Source organism: Triticum dicoccoides, chromosome 3A (assembly GCF_002162155.2).
Source record: "Triticum dicoccoides isolate Atlit2015 ecotype Zavitan chromosome 3A, WEW_v2.0, whole genome shotgun sequence".
NCBI classification, from domain to species: Eukaryota; Viridiplantae; Streptophyta; class Magnoliopsida; order Poales; family Poaceae; genus Triticum; species Triticum dicoccoides.
Genome location: NC_041384.1, coordinates 365,347,821 through 365,373,938, shown reverse-complemented (window position 1 = coordinate 365,373,938; position 26,118 = coordinate 365,347,821). Strand labels below are relative to the sequence as shown.

Genomic DNA, 26,118 nt, shown 5'->3' with positions numbered 1-26,118 from the left:
CCAGAGGCCGTGCTGGAGCCGCGCCACGTTGCTCGCCCCCACGACCCACATGAACGGTTGCCAGTAGTGAGAAGGTCGTGGGTCAGATCCTTCATTGGACTAGTCTGCGCCACGTCGTCCCGATAGGTGTGCCCACATGTCGGTTTCCCTATTTTCCCGACCAAATTCGAGCGTCAGTGCTCCGCGTTGCGCATTAGGCGCAGAACAGGTGGTTTTTGTACCCTGGTTCAAATGTGGTACTGTACCAAGTTGTTACCCTAGCCCCAAGTGTGGTGGCTTTGGTACGGCACCACCCTTTTCCTTTCCAAGTAGTGAAGCATAACACTTGATTAAGTAGCCAGATGGTGTGCCAAATGTAGGTGTTCGACTATTTGAAGGAATAATTGTGGTGTGCCTGATCCGTGCCCGCATTTAGGGGTCCAACTTACCATGTTCCGCCAGTAGTAACTATACTAGTCCCTGCGTACTCCCTCTGTTTTTATTTACTCCGCATTTTAGCCTTGCTCAAAGTCAAAGTTTGTAAACTTTGACAAACTTTATAGCACTGTTCAAGAATTCACCCGATTAATCAGTTAACGGGCCAGATAATCGCTACTCATAGCATAGCCAAATCGAATAACACCTATTCGTCATGTTAACTTGTCAGGCCGATTAATTGGCCAGTTAGACCGATTAATCAGTTGTCATGTCGATTAATCCCTGCTGCCCATTAACGGGTGGGCAAACAAAGCCCAAAATTTTGGCCCATAACCCCTTCCGGCCCCATGCCGCTCCTTAATAAATAGGATTAATAATTTTACCTCCTCTCTATGCTTTTCATATGTGTATGGCAGCATATTTTGGTATACTATATAGCTGGAAGCATGAGAGTATGGTATAATACGTTAAAAAATCTAGATATATGTTGGCAAGTTTCTATTCTATCTACCGATTAATGGTCTACCGATTAATCCAATTAATAGGCCGACTCACTGATTAATCGCTACTCCTAAACTAACCAAGCAGCTGCCAGTTAACGATTTATTGAACATTGCTTTATAGACAAAAATAATAACATATACAAAAACAAATCAATACCATTAGATTCACTATTGAATATACTTTCACATCATATAGATTTTCTATTGTAAATGTTCATATTTCTACTCTTACTAGCAAGATGCCCGTGCGTCGGACGTAACATCAAGATGCATTTGTATGACTAGTTTATCTTGTGAGATAAAAGGATGAACGAGGGAAGGCCTTATTTGCAAATGTGGAGAGGTGTGTGGGTACCTTTTTGCAAAATTGCCATAGTTTCCTTCCTATCCGTCAGATATAAATCGGACGGCCTATATTGTAGGATGGCAGGCACACCATCATCACCAACTCTGTTTTTTTATAAGAGTGTAGATAAAAAGTAGAGTTGGTGATGATGGTGTGCCTTCCATCCAACAATATAGGCCGTCCGATCTATATCTAACGGATAGGAAGGAAACTATGACAATTTACCCGCACTCCTCTCCACATTTGCAGATAAGTCCTTTCCTCGTTCATCCTTTTCTCCCACAGGATCTTGATGTTCCGTGCAACGCACGGGCAACTTGCTAGTTTTCTATAAATTTGGTCAAATTTTATGATGTTTGACTTCAGCCAAACCTAATATGCAGAGTAAATAAAAACAAAGGGAGTATCTTACTCCGTGACCAAGACGGAAGGGAAACGAACGTATCGTACCCACCCTAGTCCTCTCTCAATTGATCTCCGGATCCCGAGATGAAATCGAGAGAGAACAAGTGGGTGCATGTGTGATACCTAAGGCAGATTCAAAATTTTGAACCAGTGATCATAGCATCCGCAAATCATATATAAAGGGTATTCAATGTTCTTTTCACTTTTGAACATACAATATACTCCCTCCGATCCTTTCTAGTTTACATATAAGTTTTATGTGTAGTCAAAGTATCTCTACTTTGATCAAACTTACAGTAAAAAGTACCAACATTCAACAACACCCAATAAATATTGTTAGATTCATACGTACTCCTAGATTTGTACTCAAACAGAGATGGTTTCCAATTTGTTTTCAACCACGTGAATGTGCTTGTTCTCATGCATGCTCTTCCTACTAGGATTTCGCCATGTATAGCCAGTCCAATAGTAACTTTTTTAAGCTCCCTATCCAATAGTACTAGTGGAGTACTGACAACATCTGTAGTAGAGTATGCAGTGCTCATAGTACTCCCTCCTTCCATTTATATAGGGCCTAAGAGCAAGTCTAATAAGGCCTAGTCAGCAGGCTATAAGACTTGTCATGTCATTAAAATCCTACTTGGAGGAGTGAGAAGAGAGGAGAGAGAGTGAAACAGGCTCTTATTCTACAACCCGGTAATACACATAGATCAAGAAAAAATAGTATGCATGCAACTCTCTTCCAATCATATACCTTGCTCATGCAAATATTAAATGCTTAGAGCCAACCTAATAGCCATTCTAAGAGCCAACTTATTACTTATATGAGTATTTTTTTATGATGGCTCTAAGTGAGGTGGCATCTCTTTATAGCCAATAGCCGGCTACATTATTAACCATGCTCGCGTTTTTCAAAACCGCCTTTGACTATTGACAAGATTAATTGTACATGAGATGCATAATGTGAAAATTATATCATTGGAAGCTCCTTTCACATACGAATTTGACCGTATGCTTTGTGTAAGTTGCATGTAGTATATTATTACTCTAACATTTGGTCAAAGTTAGCCTCGAAAAACACATTAGGCCCTGTATAGTTGGAAGTAGGGAGTAGTAGTGGAAGTGGATCCTCTGACGTAGGTATCCTTGCCTTACCCTCCCTTTTGGTCACTTACTAGCAGTCCCCATGCTTGCTAGGCCCGCATGTCAGTTACTCAATGGGTTCGGCCACGTCAGGGGATCCTCATCCGTAGTTAGTATACTCCCTCTGTTTTTATTTACTCCGCATAAAACGGAGGGAGTAGTAGTATAAATGACGCGGGCGGGGGAGGGGTAGGGACGTCGGTTTGCTCTCAACTACGGTCCCACAAGCGAGCGAAAACGCAAGACGAAGTGCGTTTCATTCGGTGAACGACGTGGAGGGTCCAGCGTAACAGGGTGCAACGCGAATGCGACCAAAGCAATGTACAGTCAAAACCGATTGACCGGTCGTCACCGGAACCACTATTAACACCAGAACCTTTGCTGCTTGGCCTATGCCAACCACTACCCCAAAACCACACCTCCTCTATAGCCCATTCCCCCACCTTTCGATCCCCTAGCCCGCATCAAGCGTCCCCTAGTTTGCCGGAAAGCCATGGTGCACTGCAAGATCACGTACTACAAGATGCTAACGCCGGAGCGCCACACAAAAATCGCGGTGGCGGTCGGCTCCACAGACCTCTATTCCCACGCTCGCTTTGCGGCAGGCCAATCCCCGAGTTCTTTGGAGCCAAGCTACGAGGAGGAGGAAGCTGATCCAATGTTCATGGCGGAGGTCGCGGCACAGAAGGCCCTCGATGCGTATTAGACGATGGACATCGACTTCATGCCGGCGTCCGGGTCCCCCATGGTGCAGGCGGACCAGCGCTTCCACCTAGCGATACTAAAGGAGGACTGGGAGGTAGAGGCTCAACTCGACACAGAGCGTGCGCATGCCGCTGCCATCGAGGCTCTCCTGCAGGCGGAACCGGATCTCATGGATGTGAACCGGGTGGCGGAGGCTCAACTTGACGCGGAGCACGCGGATGCCACTACCATCGAGGCCCTCCTGCAGGCGGAACTGGAACTGTGCGGCAGAGACTCAACTTGACGCGGGGCACGCGGATGCCACTGCCATCGAGGACCTCCTACAGGCGGAACTGGTCGTCCTGGACTTGAACCGGGTGGCGGAGGCTCAACTCGACATGGAGCGTACGGATGTCGTTGCCATCGAGGCCCTCCTGCAGGCGGAACCGGATGTCCTGGACTTGAACCGGGTGGTGCTCTTGTCCATGCAGAGCGCCTGCACACTCCGTGTGAACGAGTAGCTGGAGGCCGAGGATAACCATGGTGCAGAGACACATGTCGGCAGCTACGACTGGCTTGTGCCGGCACCAAAGACGACGAGGCCATCTCGTTCCGCGAGCAGTGATAGTTTTTCTTTATGTTGTTGTTTTTAGAGATCTTTTGCTGTGTAAAAACATATATTTATGCAAGTCGTCTGACTTTCATCATTTGGGTCAGTCGACCATTTCAGGCGGTTGGATGAATATCCTATGTCTCCTAACCCTTCTTCCTCACCTCTTCTTCTTCCCTAACAGACCACCGCACGGGCCATACGGATCTTCCCCAACATGCGGTTGGATAAACATACTGTATGAACGAAAATTATGTGTCAGCGATAGGGTGGCTGAATTTGGTTTGATCACATGCGGTAGCACGTGTCACTGAGGGTGCGTTCCCTTGGTTGGGTTGGCGGCGTGCAGGAGCGACTGTGTGAGGGTGCGGTGTGACCGCGGCGTGCAGGAGCGACTGTGTGAGGGTGCGGTGCGACCACGACAGTCGTGCACAAGTGTACCTCCTTTTCATTTTAAAAACTTTAGACAAGCTTGGCAAAAATGTGTGGCGAAATATGGCAATGCAAGGCCTAGACCCAAACAGGATACAAGTACGTACATAGGAGTACTAGTGTTAAAAAAGAAAGGCGGGGTTTTCCTTTGCGGGATTAATAGATACAGATCCTCGTTTGACGTGCCAATTAATGTGTATTTTTTCTCCAAAGCCCAAAGAGCTAACCATCTCACTCCTCATCGCTTGATTAATGCAGCGCCATGCAAACCAACCTTCTCACTTCCGCATGCATGCAAGGGTATATTAATGTCCTTGGTAGCTAGTATGAGGCAAACCCCATCAATTTTGCCTCGATTAGTGTTAGTGGCCTTCTGCAAATTGTAATTTTGATATACTAGCCTTGTGTACAAAAAGTGGAGGCAGTAACTATTTGACTTCCTTCCCCATTGCGGTGACATCGACGATATCTCGAACGTTGTGGTTTGGCGAAGTGCATTCGACGGAGAACACCATTGAGGGAGACCACGATAAGTCATTCGCAAGTGCCGCCTACAAGCTGAGACAACCGCCTTATTTGCATCTAGGAAGTCCGTTGAACCAAAGGACGTGTAAATGTACTAGTACTAGTAGACATAGCGTCATCCGTCCAGCTTAGTGCGGTGAGATGGTTTCTCAAAGAAGACGATGGAGAAGCGGAGTCAGCGAAGAGTGAAATGATGGTTGCTTCGTCCGTGCTTTGTGATTTGACACCTCACTGCTTTGTGATTTGTGATAGAAGGGAAAGGGGAGTAGACTCTGTGCTCTATACTGTACATGTGTCCTATTATGACCGGTTTAGCTTATAACCGGAGAAGGCCCACCGGGCATTAGTTAGGGGCTTGGCCCACAAGTTATCTCAGGATTAATTCTTATGCAAGTTATTTAGGTTATAAATATAGGCTGTAAGACTCTTGGAGAATCAAGCAATAAAGATATTATCATCTTTTGTTGCCCGGCTCCCTGAGGAGCCGGAACCCTAGCCGCCACCAGCCAACCGCCGCCGCACCTAAACCCTAGCCGCGACGGCGCCCACTCACCGGTGCGCGTGCTCCAGCCCTCGTCCTCCTCCACCTTGTCCCTATAACCTGCGTAGCCGCACCGGTAGGAACCCTAGTCCTACCAATTTGGCAATCAGAGACCATGTTGCGATCATGTCGCTGCCGCCATCACCGCCGCCGCCGCCCGTCGGTACCACCACGCCCATGACGACGGTGCCGCTCATCACCGCGCCGACCACATCCGCCGGGACCTCGCTGGCGTGTCCCGTCTCCTCCTCGATGCCGCCTGCACCGCCGTCCTCGGGCGCATCTGCACCATCACCAGTGGTCGCCTTGTCTCCGGAGCAACTCGCTGCCATGCTACATCACCTCGTCACCGTCGTCCATGGTCTTCAGCTCCAACAGCAATATGGGGCCGGGGCCTATGCTCAGCCGCCGTCGGCCCTGATCGCCGCCCTTGGCCTTCTCCTACAGCAGCAGCCGCAGTACGGGGGCGGGGCGGGCCCCTTTGCGCCACCACCAGGGCCGTACCAGGGCGCGCCCGCGCTCGGCGGGTCCCTGTTCTGGCCGATCCAGGCGGGCTTGGCATCCGGGCCAGCGCCGGCCGCGGCGCCCCTCTGGCCTGTGCCACCGGCAGCCTCGGCCGCCTCCTGGTTGCAGCAGCCGCCGTCCACCACATGGCCGGTGCAGCAGTCGCCGTCCACCGCATGGCCAGTGCAACAGTCGCCGTCCACCGCATGGCCGGTCCAGCAGCCGCCACCAACAGCGTCCCAGGGCCTGCTTCCACCGCCGTTCTCCGCGCCATCATCATCCGGGACCAGCTCAGGCGCGGCCTCGACTACCGGGTTACCGATCCATCAGGTCCGGTTTCCCCCGTCCCCGTCCCCCCTGCCAGCGTGGGCGACGGGGTCTTCGCCTCCGCCGGTCTACACCACGACCCCAGTTGAGCCGACTCTATTCCCGCAGTTCGGCGGGCCATCCGGTCTCGCCAGCCAATACCCAGACTACTCCGATCAGGCACCCCCCGCTTCACTGTTCCGAGCCTCCGAGCATGCTCGGCACAGTGGGCCGCAGCCGACAACGCCGCCGTTCGCCAAACTCGACTTCGCCACCTATGACGGCACGGAGGATCCCTTTAACTGGCTCAACCAGTGTGAGCAGTTCTTTCGCGGGTAGCGCACCCTCGCGTCGGAGCGGACGTGGCTCGCGTCTTACCTCCTCCGTGGCGCGGCCCAGACCTGGTACTACGCCCTCGAGCAGGACGAGGGCGCCATGCCTACGTGGTAGCGTTTCCGCGAGCTCTGCCTCCTTCGCTTCGGGCCTCCAGTTCGCGGGAGCCGCCTGGCGGAGCTCGATCGCCTCTCCTTCACCTCCACGGTGCAGGACTTCGCCGACCGTTTTCAGGCCCTGGCCTGCCCATGCGACGGGCATTACGGCCCAACAGTGGGCCGACCTCTTCATTGGTGGCCTTCCGGACCACATCCGCGTCGACGTGGAGCTCCGTGGACCTCAGGATCTCCAGCAGGCCATGTACTACGCCCGCACCTTCGAGAGTCGGGCCCAGGCCATGCAGCCTGCCGTGCCACCGCGGGGAGGCCGCCCGACCACACGTCCAGGCCCGGCGCCCGGCCGTCCACCTCAGGCCGCGCCGGCGCCCCCAGCAAGGACACGACCCTTCCGTCGTCTTTCTCTGGCGGAGCAGATGGAGCGGCGGCGCCAAGGCCTCTGCTTTAACTGCGATCAGCCCTATACGCCGACACATGTCTGTCCGCGCCTCTTCTACTTGGAGACGGTCAACTACACCGAGGAGGACGCCTCAATCGACGAGACCCCGCCACCTGAGGCGGCTGCGGACACCCCCACGGATCCCACGACGATGGCTTTCGTCGTCTCCGTCCACGCCCTCGCCGGCATCCGTGACGAGCAGACCATGCTATTACTGGTGCTCATACAAGGCGAGCAGCTCGTGGCCTTGGTGGATACTGGCTCCACCAATAACTTCCTGCCCGCGGTGACCATGCGTCGTCTAGCACTTCCGTTGACAGGCGGGGAACGCCTGCGGATCACCGTGGCGAACGGCGATCGCCTCCAGTGTCATGGGCTAGCACGCGACGTTCCCATCTCCATCGGCGGCGAAAACTTCTCCATTACCTATGCCGGGATCGACCTGGCTTGCTTCGACTTCATCCTTGGCATGGATTTTCTACGAACCCTCGGTCCCATCCTTTGGGACTTCGACGCACCGACGATGACGTTCTGGCGGATGGACCGCCGTATCCGGTGGGACGGCCTTGAGAGAGCCGCGCCAGCCGCGCCCCAGCTCGAGCTGGCCACTGCATCCGTGGAGGCCGACCACCCCCTCCTGGATTCTCTTCTGCAGCAGCACCATGACATCTTCGCCGAGCCGCGGGGCCTTCCGCCCGCCCGGGTGTATGATCACCGGATCCACCTCTTGCCGGGCTCCACCCCGGTGGCGGTTCGGCCTTACCGCTACCCTCAGTTGCAGAAGGATGAGTTGGAGTGCCAGTGTGCACTCATGTTGGCCGCCGGCATTATCCGGATATCCACGTCACCCTTCACCGTGCCGGTACTTCTCGTCCGCAAGGCGGACAACACGTGGCGCTTCTGCATCGACTACCGTGCGCTGAACGCGCTGACACTCAAGGACAAGTTCCCTATACCGGTGGTCGACGAGCCCCTGGACGAGCTCCATGGGGCGCGCTTCTTCACCAAACTCGACCTCAGGTTAGGATACCATCAGGTGCGCATGCATCCGGACGACATCGCCAAGACATCGTTTCGCACTCACCATGGCCACTTCGAGTTCTTGCTGATGCCCTTCGGCCTCGCCAAAGCCCCGGCGACCTTTCAGCCCCTGATGAACGACTTCCTCCGGCCCTACTTACGGCGGTTTGTGCTTGTTTTCTTTGATGACATTCTTATCTACAACGCCACATGGGCCGAGCACCTCCAGCACGTCGCCATCGTCTTCAACGAGCTTCGGGCGCACCAACTTCATCTTAAGCGCTCGAAATGCTCGTTCGGAACTCCTTCCGTCGCCTACCTCGGTGACGTCATCTCAGCCGACGGGGTGGCTATGGACGCCGACAAGGTGGCTGCCGTCACCGCTTGGGCGACGCCTCACTCACCGCAAGCTCTTCGCAGATTCCTCGGCCTCGTGGGCTACTACCGGAAGTTTATCCGGGAGTTCGGGCTCATCACGGCGCCCCTCACGCGGTTACTACACCGCGACGCCTTCGCTTGGGACGACGAGGCGACGACGGCATTCGAGGCCCTCAAGGGGGCCCTCACGACGGGCCCCGTTCTCCAGATGCCCGACTTTGACCGCCCATTTGTGGTGGACTGTGACGCCTCGGGTGCGGGTTTTGGCGCCGTGTTGCATCAGGGCGATAGGGCCCTCACTTTCTTCAGCCGGTCCTTTGCTCCGCTCCATCTTAAGCTGGCAGCATACGAGCGGGAGCTCATTGGCTTGGTGCAGGTCGTGCGCCATTGGCGGCCTTACTTGTGGGGACGATCGTTCCACATTCGCACGGACCACTACAGCCTCAAGTTCTTGCTGGACCAACGGTTGTCGACCGTGCCTCAACACCAGTGGATCAGCAAGCTCTTCGGCTTCAACTTCTCTGTCGAGTATCGGCCGGGTCGCCTGAACACCGTGGCCGATGCGCTGTCCCGTCGCGACTCCGACCTCGTGCCCTCCGCCGGTGATTCCGAGGGGGCGACCCTGTGCATCCGCTCTGGGCCGACTTTCGGCCTCTTCACCGACATTCGCCAGGTGACCGCGACCGCCGCCGATGCCGTCCTTCTTCAATAGCAGCTGGCGGCCGGGGACCTAGAGGAGCCGTTATGCTTCTCCGACGGCGTGCTTCTCCATGGGCGCCGGATCTTTGTTCGGGCACATGATGATCTCTGTCACCAGGTGTTGCTGCTCGCCCACTCAGCTGGTCATGAGGGTGTGCAGAAAACCCTCCATCATCTCCGCGCCGACTTCTACATCCCTGGCGATCGAGCCCTGGTCCGTGACTAGGTTCGGTCTTGTCAGGTCTGCCAACGCAACAAGATGGAGACCCTGCGGCCGGCCGGGTTGCTTTAGCCCATGGAGGTGTCGTCTCAGGTCTGGGCCGATATCTCCATGGACTTCATCGAGGGCCTTCCCAAGGTGGGTGGCAAGTCGGTCATTCTCATGGTGGTCGACCACTTTTCCAAGTACGCCCACTTCATCGCGCTAGGCCAGCCATACACGGCGGCGTTCGTGGCCCGAGCCTTCTTCGACGGCATCGTCCGTCTACACAGGTTTCCAGCTTCGATCGTCAGTGATCGGGACCCGGTGTTCACGGGCCATGTCTGGCGCGACCTCTTTAGGATGGCGGGCGTCAAGCTCTGCTTGAGCACGGTGTTCCACCCTCAGACGGACGTCTAGTCCGAGGTGGTTAACAAGGTCATTGCCATGTACTTGCGTTGTGTTACAGGTGATCGACCTCGAGCTTGGGTGGATTGGCTCTCTTGGGCGGAGTACTGCTACAACACCTCATTCCACTCCGCCCTGCGTGCTATGCCGTTTGATGTGGTCTATGGTCGGCCACCCCCGCCTATCGTGCCGGTGGACCCGGCGACAGCTCGGACGGAGGTTGCAGCTGATCTTATCCGCACCCGTGATGAGATGCTTGCGGAGGTTCGTCAGCGTCTCTTTCAGGCTCAGCAGCTGGCCAAGCACTACTATGACAACCACCATCACGAGGCGGAGCACGCGGTGAGCGATTGGGTGTGGCTGCGTCTTCTTCATCGCTCCATGCGGTCACTCGACCCGTGCGCGAAGCGCAAGCTCGGCCCTCGCTATGCCGGGCCCTTCGTCATCCTAGAGCGCATCGGGCAGGTGGCGTATCGTCTTCAGCTTCCATCCGGCACTAGCATCCATGACGTCTTCCATGTGGGGCTGCTTAAGCCTTTCCACGGCGAGCCACCGGCTGGTCCTCCGGCGCTTCCTCCGACCGCCAATGGTCGTCTTCTTTCGGAGCCGGAGAAGGTGTTGCAGGCGCAGCTTCGTCGCAGGGTGTGGTTCATCTTGGTCCAGTGGGCGGGTCTTTCGGAGGAGGAGGCTACTTGGGAGCAGCGTGATGACTTCCGCCAACACTATCCAGACTTTCAGCTCGAGGACGAGCTGTTTGCGCAGGCAGGGAGAGATGTTATGACTGGTTTAGCTTATAACCAGAGAAGGCCCACCGGGCATTAGTTAGGGGCTTGGCCCACAAGTTATCTTAGGATTAATTCTTATGTAAGTTATTTAGGTTATAAATATAGGCTGTAAGACTCTTGGAGAATCAAGCAATAAATATATTATCATCTTCTGTTGCCCGGCTCCCTGAGGAGCCGGAACCCTAGCCGCCACCAGTCAATCGCCGCCGCACCTAAACCCTAGCCGCGACGGCGCCCACTCGCCGGCGCGCGCTCCAGCCCTCCTCCTCCTCCAACTTGTCCCTATAACCTGCGTAGCCACACCGGTAGGAACCCTAGTCCTACCACATCCAAGCACGGGAGAAAGAGGAGGGACGTTGCATTTTTCTATTCCTTCAATCAATCAATCAGGGAGCTTCAGTTCCATCTTTTTGGCTTTGGCAGCACTGTCCACAATGGTTCCCATCGATGCCAAAAGCTATTTTCACATTTGGCGACACATAGTGGATGCCCTTAACCGTACCACTTGGTTTTTCTCCTATTTGCTATCTATACAAATCTCAATTATATTGATCTAAAAAATTATAGATTCAAGATTAGTGAAAAGGAGGTGATTTTTCCGTGCGGATGGCGGGGGAGGTTTCTTATTTTTAGAGGACGTTGGCCTGGTGGTTTGCTAGCATGCGGTCCCATGTGTCAGTGCTTTACCAAGCCGATCCGCGTCCCACATAAGGCAGAACAACGATAGAAGCAACACGTGGTTAACTTGAAGAAGATGAGGGAGAAGCGGATTCAGCAACGAGTGAAATGATGGTTGCTTCGTCCCTCCAAATTTTTTAGCGTTATTACTTCGTCCCTCCAACTTAACTGCGGGAAAGGTGCTGCTTTGTGATTTGACACCTCATTGTTCATTTCTACGCCGGCACCATGACTGTGGTGCTTCACCCCTGCTGCTCTGCACTTTATTTTGGTATGGCACGTGGACCCGGTAGCTTGATGTCCCACATGTCGGCAAAAGGGACTAGACCATTTATGAAAGCGAGCACTCCACTCTTACGATGGAGGAGTACACGACGCGGCGGCCCAGTGAACTATTACCTGTACTGTAGTACTATAGTACTATAGTTTTTCTGTTTCGCATGATCCATCGATACAAACCCGATTAAATAGGAAAGGGCAGGATTTTTCCCGCGCGGTAGATGATACTGGCCATACATTTCAAAGGCAATTTTAGTGTATGCAAACTAATACTTAATAAACAATATGATATCTAGTAAAACTAAAAACACATATGATTTATTCTGTTAGAGTGTAGTAGTACTGATGTATTGCATAGTTGTTAGATGTAACATGCGAGAACGTGTAGATATGTAGTTTTGGAGGGCCTACAGAGAGAAATGCGTAATACGGTCACTGGACTTCAGAATACGCTCATTACGGTCACTATATACGTTTTGCGGTGATAATACAGTCACTTGCTCACCGTTCAGTATTGGATTGCACTCTGTTGACCAGTCAAATAGTCTGCGTGGCACCATGTTGACTAGTTAAATTGACCATGTTCCTTGTGGGTCCCACCTGTCAGTTCACATTGGAAAAAGGTCAGATTAACACAAATTTACGCAGGCACAACAAGACTCCAACTCGTGCATGGGAACCACCTGGTTGTGTATGTGTCTGTCAAGGCCTGATGTGTGCGCATGCACATGTAGGTTGAGCACTTGAGCGTGAGAGTGTGTGTTGGTCATGTGGTGTGTGCATGCATGCGTGTGTGCGTGCGTGTGAGTGTTGCGTGCGTGCGTGGCTATGTGTGTACGTGTGAGTGTTGCGTGCGTGCGTGGTTGCATGTGTTCGTGTGAGTGTTGCATGCATGCAGTTCGTGTGCATGCATGCGTGTGTGTATAATCACCACACCAGCTCCTCTGTGTTAAAACAGATGGCTCAGCATACCAATACAAGGTCACCTTGTCCGTTCTGCCCGCGGTCATGACTTCAAACCACCGTCCAATATTTTTTGTCGTTTGTTTTCATTCTTACTAGCAAGATGCCCGTGCGTTGCATGTAACATCAAGATGCATTTGTATGACTAGTTTATCTTGTGAGAGAAAAGGATGAATGAGGGAAGGCCTTATTTGCAATGTGGAGAGGTGTGTGGGTACCTTTTTGCAAAATTGGCATAGTTCCTTCCTATCTGTCAGATAAAATCGGACGACCTATATTGCAGGATGGCAGGCATACCATCATCACCAACTCTGTTTTTATAAGAGCTAGAAAGATGCCCATGCGTTGCACGGAACATCAAGATGCATTTGCATGAGTAGTTTATCTTGTGAGGGAAAAGGATGAAAGATGGAATGCCTTATTTGCAAATGTGGAGAGGGGTGTGGGTATGTTTTTGCAGAATTACCACAGATTTCTTCCTATCCATTGGATATAAATCGGATGACCTATATTGTAGGATGGCAGGCACACCATCATCACCAACTCTGTTTTTTTAATAAAAATAGAGATGTAGAGTAGATACACGCCGACAGGTGGGCTCAATGAAAGTGAGATAATGTGATGCAACACTAGAGGTGCCACATGGAGCGTTTAACTGGTCAGCTAGTCATGTCTTGAGCAAATACAGAGCTGTACGGTGAGCCCGTGACTGTATAATAACCTTAGAACGTAAATGGTGACCATAATGAGTGGATTCTTAAGTCCAGTGTGCGTATCGTGCTTTCGCTTTAAATACAATGATCGTCATTGCATATATCGCGAGAGCTAGATGAAACATGCGTGAATGTGCTGGGGGCATACTTTTAGAGGACCTGGAGATAGTTTGTGTGCGTACATGAAAGGGGCGTAGAGGGTGTGTATGCGATGGACAGAGAGATGCTCTCTTCGTTTCTTTTTATTATGACTAACTTTATATATAGTATAAAAATATAAAAAATCACAGTACAGAATAAATACCATTGTGGCACCATGCAATGCCAATTAACGTCCATACTCCTCAATGTAACTTTGTAATGTTGTATATATGTAGAAATTCTGAAATAATTTTTTGGCCACACTTTCCCTTTCACTCCTACTACCATGGTGGGGTAGTGATGTGGATGGTTTGTGGTGTTCGGGGCCATGGATGTTGGGGCGGTGGTCTCGGATGGCGGGCTTCATGGTTGGCTTTCCGGTAGGCTCCGAGGTGGCGGTGGTCACTCTACTTCTTGGTCTTATGGGCGGCAAGGAGTGGAGTGGCGGGAGGCTCTTGTCTGCTCTGGCAGTGCCCAGATCTGGTGTGGACGGGCTTGCCCTTGTGGAGGTGTTGATCAACACTCTTACTGATGGCGTTGGCGAGTGTCCAAGCGAAAGCTTCGCGCTATTTGGCATCGGTGTCGGCGGCATCTGTGGGTGCCGCTTGCTTCTTGGAGTCATCGTCGAGGGTCTCGTTATGCCAAGGCTTCGAGTGAAAACCTATGTCTGTTTGCTTGGACTTGACAACGGCGACGCTTCACACCGTCACCTTTTTGGGGTGTCGTTTCGGTCTCGGCAAGGTGTTAGCTTGTTCTAGGCTAATGTTGTATCCTTTGATCTATTTTGTAGGATGGCCTCCTCAGCATACTATATAGTTTGGTCGTGTAATTTACTACGTTGTTTTATATATAAAGCGGGATTGAAAGCGTTTGGAACAAGGACGTGTCTAGGGAGCAGCCGGGTGCTCCCTAGCGTTACTTGGAGGCCCGCCAAAATAGGAAACTTCCTGCCCCCCCGATTCAAAACAGGAAAGTGGCCGGTCAAGGCTCCCCCCATCTGCTGCTTGGTCCCCGCCCCTCACGTGATCCGACCCCTGCCATGCGCCAGCTCCCCGCCCCCACTCCCCCTCCTCCTATTTCCTCCCCCTCCTATCGCCTGCCCCTCGTCCCCATCTTCTTCTGCACCACGCAAGAACAGGGAGCTCGTCCTATATACAAAACCTTCGGACCACCCTGCAATGGCGGCATAGAAAAGGATTAGGATCAAAGTAAACATCAGGAATCACAAAAGATAAGCAAGAAATCGAACCAGTTGTAGGAGAATTCAAAGTAAACAGCAGGTCAGCTCAAGATTTTCTCCTCTTTTCCCCACTTTTGCCCCCATCCCATCCTGCAAAAGATTATCTATGTCATGTATCATGTCTTTCATTTGCTGCATCTACTGCGCCTCTGTTTCATATCTGCTAGTACTTGGGACAAAAATCAAACCCTAAGTGACGATTCTGGTGTTCATGGTTCTTGTTCCATGGTTGTTTTTGCTTAGAAGATTCTCTGTCAATTTACATATTGTGTTTGAGAAAAAGCAGTCTTAGCACCAAGCAAAGTAAAAGGTAATGACACAAATTCAGTAACTTATGACACTCCACATGAATAAGGTGCAAAAGATAGGTAGAATTAAACCCTAAGTGACAATTCTGGTGTTCATGGTTCTTGTTCCATGGTTGTTTTTTGTTTAGAAGATTCTTTGGCAATTTACACATTATGTTTGAGCAAAAGCAGTCTTAGCACCAAGCAACTAGTAAAGGTAATGACACAAATTCAGTAATTTATGACACTCCGCAGGAATAAGGTGCAAAAAAGACAACCTTGCGCATTACCTATCATGGATAGTGTTTAAACAAAATAGGCAAATTACAGGTTATTTTCTAGCAAGTCAATTGCTACTGTGCAGCAAGTCAAGGTGATTGAAAAAGCAACCATGATTTTTTCCCTATTTCGTGCTGGAAGTAAGCAGCTAGCATTATAAGTTCAAGCAGAAAACATTCTAATGTCAAGCAACTAATAACCTCAGGGTTTTTCTGAGATGAAATTTACCTGGGGGGCATACTTTAGCATACTCCAGAGTTACTTCTCCAAATCTGGTATTCAGAAAATGTTTGCTATCAGCTCTTAATTGCTACATGCTCTGTTTTTATGGTGATCTGTACAAAAAACCTTTTGTTGATTTAAACCTGCTGGTGATCCTATGTAATGTAAACATGACAAGTTACATGCTCTATTTAGGCAACTATAACGCTACAGGCAAGCAAGTCGTGTAACCTTGGTGTTGCTGAATTCAGAAGCTATGCAACTTGGTGAGTCTCTGGGGGGAACAGAAAAGTGCTAACAAAGCACACATTCTGAGGGTGGAAAAAGCAAGTTATAGGTTTTGTTTAAGCAAATGCAATGTTGTTATAAGTTTTGTTTAAGCAAATGCAATGTCGATTTAAAGCAACTACATGAGAAGCAAACAACAAAGGACAAAATTATGCAGGAACATTGATGCCTCACTTAGAGTGGAAACCAACACATGTAACCTAGAAAAAAAGAACAAGTATGTAGGAAGAAAATCAAAAACACTAACTTGTGTAGTTGTTCCTAACATAGAAGATGTTTCTTTAAAGGTATGATTTTTCACCTTCTTGACCAATTTTCTGTTTCTCAACCATAAACTGATCCCCTATTGTCCATGTGGTAGAAGAAGGACGAGATTGTGTTCTCCAAGTCATCTTGTTTGTGCTATACCTGCTTGTACGAACATAAAAATGGTCTATAAGCATCTATTTTTGGTAGAAAATTAAAGAAAAATTGAGTGTTGAAAACTTCTGAATTGCTAGCTGCTATGTTTTTATGGAGATTTGTTTGGGCAACTTACATGCTCTATTTGGGCAAATGCAACACTATAGACAAGCAAGTTGTGTAACCTTTGTATCTTAGAAGCAATTAAAAAAGAAAAACGGTGTTGTTGATTTCATAAACAGGACATGATTTTTTTACTGCATATACGGACATAAATGATGCGGCACTGGGGGGGGGGATATAAAAAATGAAAACAACACATCTAGAGCAACTCAAGAAAGCAAGTTATAAGTTATAAGTTACTTTAGAGCAACACATATTTTGGGAAAATGGAAAAGAAAGCAAGTTAAGCATGTTTTTGAAATAGAGTTGTGCATCAACTGGTATGGTTTTCTGAAGCAAAAACTCCAAATGTTTTTTAGCAAGTTCAGTGTTATGATTAGGCAAACTTACATGTTAAGATTAAGCAAGAAAAAGTGAATGTAAAAAGGGGCTGGTTGAAGAAAAATAACGGTAGGCAAGTTTCAGGCCTCTGTTTCATATGAACACATTGTAAGCAACTACTGTGATGGATTTTAACAATCTACTAGTGCTTGGAAGAAAAATCAAACCCACAGTGATAGTTCTGGTGTCTTTAAGGTTCTTGTTCCATGTTATTTTTGCTTGGAAATGGCCTTGGCAATTTTCACATTCCGTTTGAGCAAAAACAGTGTTAGCACCAAGCAACTAGTAGAGGTATTGACACAACTTTAGTAATTTATGACACTCCCTAGGAATAAGGTAAAAAAACAGAACCTTTTTGCACCTTACATAGCATGAACAGTGTGCTCACTATAACATATAGGCAAAGTGCGGGTTATTTTCTAGCAAGTCCATTGCTACCGTGGAGCAAATCATGGTGAATGAAATAGAAAAACGAATTATTTCCCTGTTTTCTGCTGGAAGTACATGTTATTTTGTTGCATCCTGTTGCATATCAACACGTTGTAAGCAAAAATACTGTGACTATTTAACCATCTGCTAGTGATGGCAACAAAAGTGAAACCCTAGATATGATAGTTCTGGCAATTTAGACAATATGTTTGAACAAAACATGAACCTTTTTGCACCTTACAAAAGATGAACATTATGCTCAATATGTAGAATAACAAAAATGCGATTCTAGCAAATCAAATTGGTATTGTGAAGCAAAAATTATGAATGGTGGGAGCAACTTGTATTGTAAGAATATGCAGAATAAGCAAAGATTCGTGTGCTTGATGATGTTGTTGAACAAACAGAGGATGTTGACGAAGACGAGGATAACAAACAGAGCAGGCAAGAAAAGATTCCTGAGCTTGATGATTCAGTTCTAACTGTACATCCTGCCAAGTACTGTAACAAACCCACACAACAAATAGAGCAGGCAAGAAAAGGCATAACAAAACTAGGCAAAAAAACAGCACCATATCAGGCAACTAAGTTCCGATGTGTTGGACAAAAAAAATAGGATTGTCCATTAACTGAATTTCACTCTGTTGGAACATTAAAAATGACTTAAATAGCAGAGCATAATGTACAAAAAGAGCAAATAATCTGAACAAAATCAGGCAACCACATGATGCAAAAATCTAAAACACATCAAGGAACCTAAACATATCGCTGAATGACTTCTCATGAAGTACTTGAACTTAAACTGACCCTATTACCCTCCCTCTACTAGATTACCTCCTACCTCAATCTAAAATCAAACCTATACACTGACAATATGCGTAGCCAACACATGAGCCCGTGTCAGGCAAGTCAAACACAAATCTGGAGCAAAAACCAAAATCGTGAAGCCCGTCCTTCTCATGAAGTAATTGAAATTAAACTGACCCTATTACCCTCCCTCTACTGGATTACTTCCTACCTCACACACACACACATCACGTGTACGTTTTGCATTGCTCAAAAACATGGAAAAACATTATTGTTCTACACTCAATCAAAACACTGACAATATGCGTAGGCAACACATGAGCCAATATCGGGCAAGTCAATCACAAAACTGGAGCAACCTCAACAACTACAGCACCAAAACCTCGCCAAATCTACAGCCGTCGTGAGCATCCTAACCCCAACGCACACCTCGAACCTACAACGCCAAGGCTTGCCTTCAAACCCTAGTTCAGGTTCCCTCATGATGTGTGTTAAGTTAATCTAACATAACAGGTGTGTGAAGTACAGATATCACTCTGAAAAAAAGGACCTAAAAAATAGCAGTGAATATATTTCAGTTGTGACTGTATATTGTGCCTAGACCTGTAACAAACTCACACACCATATCAGGCAAAAACCTCTAACAAAATGAGGCAAAAGTCGGAACCAAATCAGGCAAACTAAGTATCGAAGTGTTGAACAAAACAAAAATGGATTGTCCATTAACTGAATTTCCCTCTGTTGCTATACTCAGTAACAGAACAAATGTTCAAAAAGCAAAAATCTGAACATATCAGGCAACTAACTAAACATATTAGGCAAAATGAAAAATCGATTGTCCATTAAACTGAAACTAGGACTGAAACTATTTCCCTCTAATGAATTACTTCCCTCTGGATTTGCATAGGTCAAACAGTACTATTCCAACTAGAACAAAATCACGCACTCACGTTTGGTAGGCAACACCTGAACCCATACCGGGCAAGTCATTCACAAAACTAGAGCAAAAAAAACATGACTCTGAAACTCAAATCTACAACACCCACCTCGCCGGATCTATTGCTGTCCCACCCTCCCTCACACCATGGTAGCCAAAAAAGCCTTCAACCCTACCTTCCACCAGTAACCAAACCCTTGCGCACTGAATGCCCCATGTCGTCAAGCGCGCAACTCCCTAATCCATCCCAAAAATAACGCGTGCTTCAACAATCCACCATGTGCTCGCTGATTTAGCCACGAAAAGCAGAAAATCGAGACATGATGTGCATACCAAGGATTGCTCGCCCTCTGCGCGACTCCGCCGATGCGCCAACATCACGACGGTTGTTCCTGCTGTGTCGCGCCTCGGCTAGTGCTTCCCTTCTGCCGCAACCTGCTCCTCTTGCCGCACGACCCTGGCTATCCTCCACTTCTCCTCCTCTGGAAACGCCGCACGCCCTTGGTCGTCGCACGCCCCCGGTCGCCGTACACCCCTCTTGCCGCCGCACGCAGAGAATCGCTCCACCTCCGGCGGAAATCGGCCGCGGAGTCGCCGAACACGACGACGCCTCGCCTGATTTGGGGGATTGGGGATGGGAAACGCTAACTGCCGAGGAGCGGCCGACTCTGCATGCAGTTTCGAAATGCGAGCCGTAGTGGGAGGGGTGGAGGTGACGAGGAGAAGTGGTGGGCCCCAGAACCGCCGCTCGCACCCAACGAGCTTGAGGCCGACCAGGCGAAGCCTGAACGCGACTCGCAATCCGACCGCGCGGCACCTGACGCTCGTGATCGAGATCGGACGGCGCAGACAGGTGTGCGCTCGCGGCTGCAAACTAGCACGCGACCACTTTTTAGGTTTTAGGTTGGAACAGATAATTTAGATCCGAGGGAGTATTTTACAAAATGAATGCCACGCAACATAAGCCGCACACTCCACCCCATTGGGCAGCAGATTACTAGGCCGAGAAGATGGAAGCACTCCGGCCGTTATCCATAACGGCCGTGGCGGCGCTTCTCCGCGCTGCCCCCGTGCGGATTCCTACCTTCGTTGGTACTGGTAGAGAAGTGGGCGGTAGGCGAGGGAAGAGTGTGAGAGCTGGCGCAGGCGGCGGGGGCTGGCTGTCGGGCCTGCTGGGCCGGAAGGGCGGCGGCGGTGCGCCCACGGCGATGACTTTAACACCAGGGACCGTGAAGGCCGGCGATCCCGTGCTTCACGAGCCGGCACAGGAGGTGTCCCCCCGGGACGTGCCTTCCGAGAAGATCCAGGGCGTCATCGATCAGATGATCGCTGTCATGCGCAAAGCCCCTGGCGTTGGCCTCGCCGCCCCACAGATCGGCGAGCCCTTGAAGGTCCGTGGATTGCATTGTGCTCCTGTTATATGCGGTGGCTTATGTTCAATCTTCAAAAGACAGTCGCTACATTGCTCAACCTGTTAAATTTGCCAATGACAGATTATTGTTCTCGAGGACACCCAAGAATACATCAGCTATGCTTCCAAGGAGGACATCGATGCGCAGGATCGCCGTTCGTTTGATCTTCTTGTGGGTATATTTTTCCGTATGGAACTTTGTTCACCACCCATTACTGTTGTTAGGCTTGAGCACCTTCTCATGGCTCATGCCCTTTTATGTTTCTTGTCCCCCCTAAGCCAGGTTGTTATCAATCCCAAGCTTAGGAAGACGAGTAAAAGAACTGCACGTTTCTATGAAGGATGTCTTAGGTACTTACTCATATATTGCTCTCTGAAAGCTTATTACTAGTAGTAGCTTATTGGTGGAAAAGAAAGCTGAATTTCGGTGTACTTACGCTGTATGTCTTCATCCTTTTATGTGGATGCCAGTGTCGATGGATATAGAGCGGTTGTTGAGCGTCATTTGGATGTTGAGGTTTCGGGTTTGGACCGAAATGGACATCCCATGAAGGTGGAGGCATCAGGATGGCAGGCACGCATTCTGCAGCATGAGTGTGATCACCTCGAAGGCACATTATATGTTGACAAGATGGTTCCGAGGACATTCAGGACAGTTGATAACTTGAATCTGCCACTTGCCACTGGATGTCCTCCTCTAGGTGCATGATAGCATTGATGACATTCTAGTTTTTTTTCTTCAAGTATAGGTAATCGTTTGTAGTATTTGCAACTTTTTTGCTCCAGTGCAATATCATAATATGTCTTTACCCATTTATTGTCATGGATGTACATCATGTGGTGATACACATGCAAATAATTGCCGCTTTGTTAATCTAGTTGTCAAATGTCAACCAATGGTGACACTCTTTGAATGTAAGATGATCGGTACATGACTTTGAAACAAGAAGTTGCCATTTTATCTACATACTAGGTTTTTGTATCTCAGTTTGTCTATCATTTGAATGTGCAAAACTGTACACCTGAAACTATGATGTCTTTCAAGGTAACTCATGTATTTTGAAGTCCTACATATTTCTTATATCTTGTATTTATGTGTTTTGGTGTTAAAGACATACTACATGAGAAGAACTTGTTAGTTTGCATGAATCTCGAAGCCCTCCCTGGTAGTTAATCCTAATGTAACATCCCAAAATTCTAAATTTTGGAATGTTATATTAAATAAATAAATATGGTTGTTATTTGTTTGCTTTGTGACTGCTTGTCTGAAATTGAGTGAAATTTGAAACTTTTTGAAAGTTGAATGAGAGGGAATAAACGGGCTTTCCCAAACTTTCATACTTGCATTTTGATCTCCATGAATTCAAATTCATTTCATCACAAAATCCTAGAGTGAAGATGATATGACTTCTTCCACTTAAAGAAATGAAAAGGGGTTTGAAAATTATTTAGATTTAATTTGAAATATTTTCAAACCAGAGACTTCAAGTGTGACACCCCGACTTAATCATATATGCAAAATGCGCACGATTAAGATCAGCGACTCATGGGAAGATATCACAACACAACTCTAGACATAAATAAAATAATACTACAAACTTTATGTTACAAGCCAGGGTCCTCGAGGGCTCGAATACATAATCTCGAATACACAAGAGCCAGCGGAAACAACAATATCTGAGTACAGACATAAGGTAAACAAGTCTGGCTTAAGAAGGCTAGCTCAAACAACAACAACAACAACAACAACAACAACAACAACAACAACAACAACAACAACAACAACGATCGAAAAGGCAAGGCCTCCTGCCTGGGAGCCTCCTAACTACTCCTGGTCGTCGTCGGTCTCCACGTGGTAGTAAGCTCCGTCGGGGTAGTAGTAGTCGTCGGTGGTGGCATCTGCCTCCTGGGATCCGTCATCTGATCGCAGCAATCGGGTATAGGGGAAAATAGGTAGCAAAGCAACCATGAATACTCATCCAAATTACTCGCAAGACTTACATCAGATCTATTCTAATTATGCATCGGTATCAAAGGAAGGAGTCGGATCCTCTAACATTATGAAGAGAAGTCAGAGGTGACATCCCTTCATGGAAACGGACACAACCACCTCTTCTCATGCACGTGACCACTCTTTCCCTTTCATCTCTTTTGGAGGGAAAAGTCCCTCAGCTTGGCGCCAAAACATCCACACCTGTGAGTTGTTTCCCTCCACTTTACCCACCACTGCTTGTACTGCACCTCACTTTGTCTATTTTCCTCTTCTCTTTTGGAGTATCTGCCACTCCCAGCACATCAACGCTGCTTTTTCCCTCTTCTCTTTTGGAGCATCAGCACATCAAAAATGCTCTTTTCCTCTTCTCTTTTGGAGCATCAGCACAACAAGCACCTGGCCTGATCAAATACAACATCCAAAGCAGAATTTAGAGGCTGATCATGGAGAATCAAGATCCAAACAAGATTGTTTTGCTTTTTATGGATCTTTTCAATAGGAGTTGCACATATTAAATCAGTTCTGGCGAGTTCATCGCGGCGGCGCGGCCAAGGACTGGGCAGTGCCAGTGCCAGCGGAGTCAGGAGAGTTTCTTTTCTTTTTTTTTCAGCGTCGCTAGCAGCCGTTTTCATGAAGGGATGTCAAGCCCCGACTTCTCTTCGTAACATTAGAGGATCCGGCTCCTCAAAGGAATGGGGTTATATCTTTGGACTGAACTATAGAAATGCCAGAAAAGAGGGAAAACCTAGCCTATCGAAGACTAAAATCTGGAAGCATCTTGCGGCATTAGAAGAGTGCAAATTAGCATAATATAAAGTAACAAGTATGTTGTAGTAACGCCCAGAGATCCTTCCTTGGCTCCTTGCGAGAAAGCAATCCCGGAGCCATCATATCCATTTCACATCTCCAGTTCTAGTTGTATCGATCGGGACACAACTCCGAGCGTCCGTTACCATGGACATGGCTATTTGAATAGATTAACTTCTTTGAAGGGGCGCACAAACTTACCCAACATTCTAGATTAACTCCGGCGGGGCACACCATCAGATCATACCCGGCCTCGGCTGATCGACACACCGTAGTCCTACCTAGGATCAACAAAGAGGCCAGCACGCCGATCTACATCCTAAGCGCTCAGGGGTATTGGGCCCATCACTCTTTGCACTCCTGCATGTTGCGTGGACGGCCGTGATCATTCCTGGCTACCTTTTTATACAAGGCAGGTGCTTCCGCGGACCACCCGGGCGCGTGCTGCTCAATCACTGATGCTAGTGAGCTTTTGGAAGAAATGTACGATGCAGAGTGCCTATACTTATTCCTGCGTGGTGGTCAGTGCGAAAAGGCCGGAGGCCTACTCGGATCACATATCCAAACCGTTAGTTTCTTGGGAAAGCACGGTAATGATAATTGATCCATGATATGTTGTCTCGCCACCCCGTCTCACGAGCTTACGGCAAGGGCTAAGAATGCCCGGTCGTGTCGCGTAGATATCTTACGGGTACCCTCCAAGTCAACCCAACTTCACATAACTTGACATTTCTCTCGCGGGTACCCCTCGGGGCCGACCCAACTTCAACATGGTTCTGCGGGTAAAGTCAAAGTAACCGTGTGTCCATAACACTAAGGGGGGATCCGAGGAATAACCCTCGAAGGATTCCACTTGATGTAACCGTCAAGGTGAACTTGGAGGAATCACCCGCGATGGTTGACTCTTGATGTGTTGCACCACAGAGTCGTTATCAGGAGTGGTTAAGGAGGAATCACCTTCCATAGACCACGACCGATTAACTACACTACAGAGATCTCATCGGAAGTGTGATACAAGGTATCACCCTGGGCACTCGATAGTAACCATACAGTGGCATACAACTAAGGAGGTGTGAGGTGATGTGTCGAGTCCTGGACATCGATCACATTGATCAAGTCATCGATCATAAAAGCAGGGGCAATAGGGACAAGGTGAGGGGTCACTGGTGGATATCTAAGAGCATCTCTAGCAGACCCCGCATCCGGCCAGCTCGCAAAACGCGTTTGCAGTGAAAACGGCCTTTGCGGGCTTGCTCGGACGGCCGCAGATGCAGACACCCCAAACGGACCCGTGTAAAAGGATATTCGTGGAATATCCTTTTTACGGGTCGGCTTTTTGCGGGGTCTGCTCGGGCACCGCCGCGTCGACCGGCAAACCGAAAACGTCCCATTCTTGAATTTGACATAGGTTCTCACAAATAAGTTCAAATTCAAACAACATAACACCGAATGCGCGCAAATAAAAGCTTCAGTTTAGTAGGACAAACACAAAAGAGGGTCTTGCAAAACTGAGGACCACGTCCAGCATCATCTTGGTCGATCTTCACTCCGCGCCATCGAGTCCATCCCGAAGTTCATCGCCATCACTGAATCCACCTCCGGCGCTTGTTTCAACTCCCGCACCGAAATCATCGACATTGCCATCATATGGAGCAGAGAAAACATCTCCGGCACTATAACACGCACTGGCCGACGCAACCATTCTCCTCTTCAAGATTTCTGTCCTTGCCATATCATGCCATTCTTTGGTTAGGTCGTCCATGTCATTGTGGTTAATTATCATGATCTTGTTCTCTTCGGCGAGCAACTTGGACATGGCTTTGTTTTGAGCGGCATGTGCTCCTCTCTCTCCTCAATGGCAGCTTTGCGCAGCCCCTCTTCCTTGAGCAATTGCCACTTTTCTTGCTTCTCCTTTGCCTTCTTCTCGGCCAACTCTTTCTTGATCTCCAACGACTTCAACAACATCAACTCATTTGATTGCACCATGGCATCAATCTTCTCCCTCAAGCTCGATGCTTCGTGCTCTCTGTTCATCTTCTCCTTACTCTTCTTGTCGCCATCGGGCTTGTTCAAATTTCTTGGGCCATCATCATCCTCATCTTCATCCATGTTTGTAAGTGAACCTCTCTTCAATGGGGATTCTTTGTCGATCAACTTCCATTTCTCGCACTTTTTGAGCAAGTCCCAACAATGCTCTAGTTTGAAGAATTTGCCTTCCAAAGCTTCCATGTCTTTGTATCTATGTTGGGCAATTTTGTCCTACACAATTTGAACAAAGTGAAATGATGCAATCATTTCATATGATGCAATATGATGATGCACAACTTGAACAAAGGCAAAACAAACTCATATAATCGGATTCCACGGTTCCACTTGGAGGTGCATTGCGTACTTGCTCGAAGCAAGCTGCCCAACGGCCACACATAGGCTTGATCACATCCCAACTCCCTTGAAGCGACCAAAATATGCGTGGAGTCCTATTGGGGTACTTTGCCATCATGCGGAAGTATTGATCTTCGATCCTTTGCCAATACCTCTTGGCGGTTTGAGAAGTACCCGTGCAAGCATCAAGAGATACCGCACTCCATGCATTGATCAGAATTTGATCTTCTAAGATCGTGTAGTTCTTCGATCTCTGGCTTTTCCCATTTTTTGTTTGCGACTGCTCATACGCTACATCATCGATCTCCTCCAATTCTTCCTCACCACCATGATCATCCACGATACCCTCCGTTTCATTGTAGTCGAATGCGGCGAACGGGGCTTGATCGATGTCAACGGCGTTGGTGTCCAACAAGTTCATAAACTCGACAGTTGCATTGTTCAAACCACCGCTATAGTGAATGACAACAAGTCACGAGCTATCACAAAATGGTGAAAAGAAAAGAAAATTGCCATGACCGAAGAAGCATACCTTCCGGCCATTTCGTCAAACACCTCGCTTG

General features: G+C 48.7%; 1 protein-coding gene across 1 annotated transcript; it reads left to right on the top strand.

Moving 5' to 3' along the window:
* Positions 1 to 19,928: 19,928 nt before the first annotated feature.
* LOC119268198 (peptide deformylase 1A, chloroplastic-like) lies at positions 19,929 to 21,355 on the top strand. The gene is made up of 4 exons (XM_037549777.1): positions 19,929 to 20,353; positions 20,456 to 20,545; positions 20,657 to 20,724; positions 20,845 to 21,355. Exons 1-4 carry the CDS (start codon positions 19,973 to 19,975, stop codon positions 21,080 to 21,082), a joined length of 777 nt encoding a protein of 258 aa, XP_037405674.1. The 5' UTR covers positions 19,929 to 19,972; the 3' UTR covers positions 21,083 to 21,355.
* The last annotated feature ends 4,763 nt before the right edge of the window (positions 21,356 to 26,118 follow it).

Coding starts and splice junctions, on each gene's coding strand:
- LOC119268198 (XM_037549777.1), top strand. CDS start 19,973: ATGGAAGCACTCCGGCCGTTATCCATAACGGCCGTGGCGGCGCTTCTC. Junction 20,354..20,455: donor AGATCGGCGAGCCCTTGAAG/GTCCGTGGATTG, acceptor TGCCAATGACAG/ATTATTGTTCTCGAGGACAC. Junction 20,725..20,844: donor TTCTATGAAGGATGTCTTAG/GTACTTACTCAT, acceptor TGTGGATGCCAG/TGTCGATGGATATAGAGCGG.